Below are 7,037 nucleotides of genomic sequence, written 5' to 3' on the forward strand. Positions count from 1 at the left end.
TATTTTCTTACCCGTTCATTGTGTATATAATGTGCTTTCATTGTCATCTGTTGTGTGTTGAAATCACGTTTATGTCAGTAATATTTTTCGATTGATCCATGTATACTTAACCAATGTCTCGGAAATTATTCTTTTTTATTTAATTATAAACCACACTTTCTGCGAGAGTAGATTATTAACGATGACTGTAAATACTTACGTATATTCAAATAAATGTTATGTATTGCAGTTCATCCCTATTTGTTTCATCATAAAAAGGGAACATTTGGTTGAGATTAAAAACCAGGCGAAATATTAAATCAAACAGTTTTTGTTTCAAAGCTTTATATTTTCTACAATTTGAAGTTTTTTTTTTATTGAAGAGAACTCTCGTCATTAATGTTTTGCTCCATTCTTGTTTATTACAAAGACGTTTGAGAAAAATCAAAATCAAAGTAAGGCAACTTAAATAGCCCTATCCTTCCTCTTTTCATATTATATGCGAACATTACAATAAGAAATTACGTTATCCGATCATGGTTTTTATGGGCAGTGCTGTAAAGCATTGGGACTTCACTTCAGTTTATTTTTTTTAAAGTCTTTTGAATCGTGATATACCTAGTTAGCAAATTGGTGTTTTTCAACATTTCTCGACTAAAACATGAGAGGTCACAGAAATCACGTATAAAAAACCTTAAAAAAGAGAAAATTTGATTCTATTATCATTGCTTTGTTATGAACCGTAAAACGAGATCTGCGCTCACGGTGAATAGGGACCATTTTATCTTCATTATCTATTTGGCGCCAAAAACCAACGCGGGATTTCCCACATGATTGTTCTGTATTGAGCTATTGATGATAGCAAACACATCAAAGCAGCCACTCAAGCACGGTATACAACAATGTCTATTGTGTTCTTGTAGATTGTTTGTGCTATTATACTATAGTGAAAAATCCCCTTTTCACAAATATTTGAATAAACAACATTTATAATGGCACACTGATATCAAGGTTAGTTATTATTGGGTCAAAGTACATTGAATATTAGTATATCAATACAAGTCAATAAGCAATACTTCCAGATGTCATACAGAGTCCGAATAGCAAATCGTCTACACGCTTAACAGCTTTGCTGACATTTTCAACATTCTTGTTTAACTTATTGTGAGTATGTGATTTGTTTGTTTATAGATTATTACTCTACAATTTAGGCAGGAGTCATTTAAAATACATGTAGACAGGAAATTTTTGTATCAATTTACATTGACATGAGCCTGAAAAAAAATCGTAGTTAGCGAGCAAGTTAACGTTTCATATGCACGTTTTTATTATGCTCGGGACGTATTCAGAAGTGTGTGTGTTTGCTAGAAGTGTTGCACGGCAAAGCGTATACTATATATTATTGTTTATTTCATCAACAACATATTTGGAAGTATTACGCCAGTTTTGCTCGGATAGTTTTTTTCTATGCAACCAGTTTGCTACTCGGTTCGATTGCTAAATATTGCCCACGAGACTTACAGAGCACGAGAACGACAGCTCTAATGATCGGCGGTCCCGCAAAACCATGGCATCATGTACGGTTCTAACCTAATAAACAAAGTAAAATACGTTTCACAGAAAGGATAAAATGGTAAAGATTTGTTGTTGTATATGAACTGATGATTTTAGAGGAAAATTGCAATATCAATATATTTTGTATTAAAAGTATATTGATAACGCATTATACTGGAACCTGGAAGAAATGTCTGCCCCAGACATTGAAGGGTGCGATGTAGTGAGCATACGGATTACAAAGGTGATAGACAGGGCTACTTAATTCACCTCAGGTTGATTTCTAGAAATCCTTTGTGATTATCTTCCCAGCTTACCATATTTTGTAATATTAGTTATTTGCATAATTGTTTTAAATATTTTTTCTAAATGATTACTTACTAAAAATTCAACATAAAACAGTTGGTTAGCTTAAACATTTATGATGGGGACGTCAATTCGGGAAAATATTGAAAACATAAATTTTTCAACAAGGTATAACACGATTACAAATTACTCTTAAGAAATCAACTCAAGGTAAGGCCCAATGCTATACAGCACTGCCAATAAAACCATGATCGGATAACGTAATTTCCCATAGTAATATTCGGATATATGAAAAGGTGAAGGACACGACTATTGAAGTTGCCTGACTTTGATATTTTCTTTCAAAAGAAACTGGGGTTTTATTATGATATTGATGATAGTAAACACATCAAAGCAGCCGCTCGTGAATGGTCTACAACAAAGTATATTATGCTGTTGTAGTATCTTTAGCTATTATACTTTTAGAAAAAAGTTCCCCTATTCACAAATGTTGAAATGAACAAGATCTATAAATGGCACACTCATATCACGGTTGTCGGGGCAAAATACATAAAATATTAGTTTATCAATACATTGTCAAGTCAATATTTACAATAGCTTTAGGTACGAAAATCTGAAGAGATAAAATCCTTTCCAAAGTCATGTTGATAGCAGGATCGAAATTGAGAAGAAGCAATCATAATGACCACAGACTAGTGCACTGCAGTGGCAAGACTCACACTGATGTGTAGCTAATTGTTTCCCCTCTGACTTGAAGACCACACTTAAAGCACGTGATGATTGGAACCTCAATCAAGAAGATTATCAAGGCTTGGATTCATATTCAATAATTTTGCGAAATTCTTCCAAAATCGGATCGTGGACGGATGGCATAGTTAGCAGTGGGCTGTACTTTATACACTTACCAACCCCCCCCCCCAAGCATTATGGCGAGAAAGAGTGTGTGTATGAGAGAGAGAGATAGAGAGAGAGAGAGAAAGAGAGAGATAGAAAGAGAGAGATAGAGAGAGAGAGAATGAGGAAAGGGGAAGGGGAGGGGAAGGGGAGGGGTGAGGGGCTGGGTCACATCGCCCATAAGCTACGTTGGTGGCGATTCTGAGCAAGAGCATACACTCGAGAAAGGGTGCATCAAGCTTAGTTCGTTTATTTTGTCAATCCCTTCCAATCCGGTCTTTATGAATTCATTTATTAAAAATCATTTCCCCGATTGTGCAATCGCTGCCCCTAAGAATCAACTAGATTCCAGACCCGACCGAATCTGACAGTGTTTCCTGTGGAATCACACCCTGCAGATGAATTAAGCATAATTCTATTATTCAGTAAAGCTGGAGCGGTTGCGCCACCACATCCTACAATAGGCGCTGATTATTATGACCATGCCTTAAAACCCTTGCTCCAAATAGATTTCACAAAATACCACATTGCAAATCACAGTAGCTGTTGCTATGTCAGACATATTCTAGCAAATGATTTTCACAGCATTATAACAATTGGGTGTTAACTCTGTGTTTAATTATATTAGTTATTGCTCTTTTTGTTATAAACATAATGATAAATGTATAACGTCATTCTATTATTACAATTACAATTTTTTTTTTCTAGCGTCAGTATTTCGAGATTTGTGATTGAGGACATTTTGAATGACATTTTGACTGACTTATTTCTGGTGAGATTGTCAAACCTGATATGTTGCGAATGTCACCGCAGTGAACTTCAGCCCTTTTTGTTCTAAATATAATGATATGTTAGAGTGAAATTGTATCCATTCATGCGTTTATTAAAATCATAACCCTATTCTATTATTACATTTTAAATATGCATATTTCTTTTCTAGCGTCAGTACTTCGCAAGTTGTGATGGCAGACATTTTGACTGACAAAATTGTGCAGAAATTGTCAAAACTGATTGATCCTGCGATTGTCCGCCCAGAAAACTTTAGCGTAGACCTGGGATTTACCAAAGCTGAGGGCAATGCCGCAGCGATAGGGGCCAATCTCACCATGTATCAACATGGCGCATTCGACAAACTCCTCTCCAAGTATGTTATGAAGCATGGACGGAAGAGCGAAAGTGCTCTGCAACTGAGACAGATCTTTCTAGAGAGTGGAGAGATGAAGCCCTGCGCTGATTTCGTCAAAGCAGGTTTGTAGATTATTCTTTTTAGTATGTTAGTTTATAACGGAAACAACCACATAGTGATGATAGCAAATTACTGAGCTAAAAACAAAGCCAATTTTACATTTCATTTAATCAATTGTCATCACACTGGTCAAGATGTGACAGAACTCTTGAAAAAATAACAAATCAACATCCGGCCTCCAACATTATATTAATTAACTGGTAATAAGATCTTCACTCTTTATTTTTTTCCTAAATTATTATTTTCATGCATACTGCTTATTCAGAGGCTATGACATAAAATCACTGTAAAGTATTATGTAAAAGGTATACAGAGGCCAGACCCATTTTGCAGAAATATTTTCCTACACAAAACTCGAAAAAGAGTCTAGGGAGTCATTCTCCTGTATACATTTCCCGACGAGAATCAACAAAGTACATGATTTGAAAATGTGTGCAATTTAGAGATGAAAACTAATTCTCAAGTGAGGACGTCTTGCCCGAAGTCACACATTCCGGATCACAGATATTGCTTGCGAGCGTAACAATGACACTTTTATTATTGCAAAAATTATATTTCTTACACCAGATAAAATGTAAATTTTATATTCAGTCCTATCTTTCCAGGAACCATCCTGATTTATACATTTTGGGAGTAGTAAAGCAAACGGGGGGCGGGGGGGGGGGGGGGGGGAGAAGAAACTTTGACGTGGTATAAACTACATTTAGATTGAGAAGAAATAAACAATGTATAAGTTTATTTTCAGGCACCATACTGCTCGAATCATGACGATTAAATTGCATTTTAAAGTGAAACGGACACATATAGTTTTACTCTGTCTCTATTCCCTTATTTATTTATCTCTTCTGCTGTACGATACATCAAAAACGCAGATCAGATCAATTCAACGCATTTTTCAATTATCATATAATGCACCTCTTACAATAAATTTCAATTAAGACTTATCTATATCCTTAAATTATCGTACTATTTCACGTGTTTCCACTTTTCCATCATATCTTCCCTCCCTCTCATTATTTTTGCTATTAGATTGAGGGACACTTGCCCGCGTCCCCCTTGTAGCTACGCAACTGATTATCATACAGTTTTCTTAAAAGAATTATTATCTTTTTATTTTTTTTATAATTAATATTTTTAAACCTGTATTGTTATCGTAACACAATGTTACAAAAGAATATGTACCCTAAAAGAAAATGGAGGAAAGAGAAAGAGAGAGAGAGAGAGGGAGAGACAGAGAAATAATGAGAGGGGCGAAAGCGGAGAGCGAAAGGAAAGAAATTATATTTCGAGAGAGAGAGACGGGAGAGAAAGAAAATCAGTATTTTGTTCTTAACCCATTACAAATATTTTTGCTTTCTGTCTCCAGAATTAGAGAAGTTTAAAATTCCTGTCCCGTCAGACGCAGAAACACTCGTGGACACATCTGTACCCCTCCCGTCCCCTCCTTGCGGCATACCTGGTAATCATATTCAAAATGTTCTATTTTTCTCACAAGCTTTATGAAACAACCACAACTTTCCACTATCACAAAAAGGGGATCTGTCGCTATCAGCAGCAGTGATTACATAGGCTACGCACAGTCCATTGCACAACGTGGTTGGCAATATGTGCAATGAGGGAACAAAATGCCTTATCAGGGAATGTAATAGCTAATTTATCTTATCATCAATAGTTTAGCAAAACGGAGTTCTTGAGGAAAAATGTTTTGTGTTTGTTAGTACAGATCAAATGGGAAGGGCCCTCACAAGATATGTCACAGAGTTGCCAATTAGGGTTGATCGCAACTTCAAAAGTACATAACTTTCTTATTTTTGATCGGAATTTGCTTTAAAAAATTTGCTTCTAAAAAACAACCTTATTGCCTTTAGTAATACCTTTTAATAATTTTCTAAATATTCTATACATTATTTATGAACTGTAGGTGAGGTAGCAGAGGCCGCTGGTGGGACTAAAACCGGTGCAAAGACGAAGGAAGTATGTAAGGATCCAGCTTACAAGCCTGACGAGGAAATGGAAACATGAACGTCCATACCTTTGTTATTTTTTAATTACTTTTTTTTAACATAGTGCAGATAACTTCATTAGTTTTGCTTTCCAAATCTAATGATTGAAAAAAGAAAAAAGATAACACGATGTCTTGAAATCCAATACCACTTAGCTAATCGCAATGCTTGTTTACTCATTAGTCACACGGTATTACAGGGTGAAAATTGTCTACATAAATTTGAAACTGTTTGAAGCAATAACTATTAATGCTTGTCATCTAGTATTTTTATGTATGAATATGAATGTATTTGTGGTATGAAAACGAAATTAAAATTTGTATTTGTATGGAATTATTTACATTGATGTGTATGTAATTATCTATTTTGAATGAAATCTCTAATGAAATAATATGGTTAACAAAAAATGTGTGCGTATGTGTGTTTGAGAGTGTGTGTGTGTGTGTGTGGGGGGGGGGGGTGGTGTTATATATAACAAATATACGGGTGAAGAAGTTAGCGAACTTTTTGTAAGAGCTAAAATGAGACGAATTAGAAGTGAATATGAATGTGAGCAGGTATTACCTTGCTGTGTATGGTGTGTGTGTGTGTGGGTGGGTGGGGGTGGGGGTTGTTGGGGGTGTGAGAGGGTGTTCTTTGCCTGTGACTTTATGTTATTGTGGTGCGTACACGTATATGTGAGTGTGCATGTGTGAGGATGAGTGAGTTGCAAATGGTAGTGGTTTTGTTTGAGATTAGGTAGTAAGGGAGGGGGTTTGATTCGTTTTTATATTATAACTGATTTCAATCAATTTTTTCGATCGTTTTTTATAAATCGTACATGTATTGAGTTATTTAAGTAATGTTATTATAATAATAATAATAATTAACAACATTTGTATAGCGCTTATCACAAAATATGATGAAAAAGAAAAATTATTTGTATTGTTTATATATTGAATATAATACAAATAAAAAATTACGGGAACAAATATTACCCTTGTTTCTTCTTTGTAGTTAATCTTTAGGATGGGCGTTGTTGAGGTCCATTTAGGGCTAGATACACTCCTGCCTAA

At 35.1% G+C, this 7,037-nt stretch overlaps 1 protein-coding gene across 1 annotated transcript; it reads left to right on the plus strand.

The window, feature by feature from the left end:
• Positions 1-1,090: 1,090 nt before the first annotated feature.
• On the plus strand, positions 1,091-6,322 carry LOC105442000. The gene is made up of 4 exons (XM_011673710.1): positions 1,091-1,143; positions 3,674-3,981; positions 5,346-5,438; positions 5,901-6,322. Exons 2-4 carry the CDS (start codon positions 3,696-3,698, stop codon positions 5,999-6,001), a joined length of 480 nt encoding a protein of 159 aa, XP_011672012.1. The 5' UTR covers positions 1,091-1,143; positions 3,674-3,695; the 3' UTR covers positions 6,002-6,322.
• The last annotated feature ends 715 nt before the right edge of the window (positions 6,323-7,037 follow it).

This window comes from Strongylocentrotus purpuratus, unplaced genomic scaffold (genome assembly GCF_000002235.5).
Source record: "Strongylocentrotus purpuratus isolate Spur 01 unplaced genomic scaffold, Spur_5.0 spur5_scaffold_9, whole genome shotgun sequence".
Classification (NCBI taxonomy): Eukaryota; Metazoa; Echinodermata; class Echinoidea; order Camarodonta; family Strongylocentrotidae; genus Strongylocentrotus; species Strongylocentrotus purpuratus.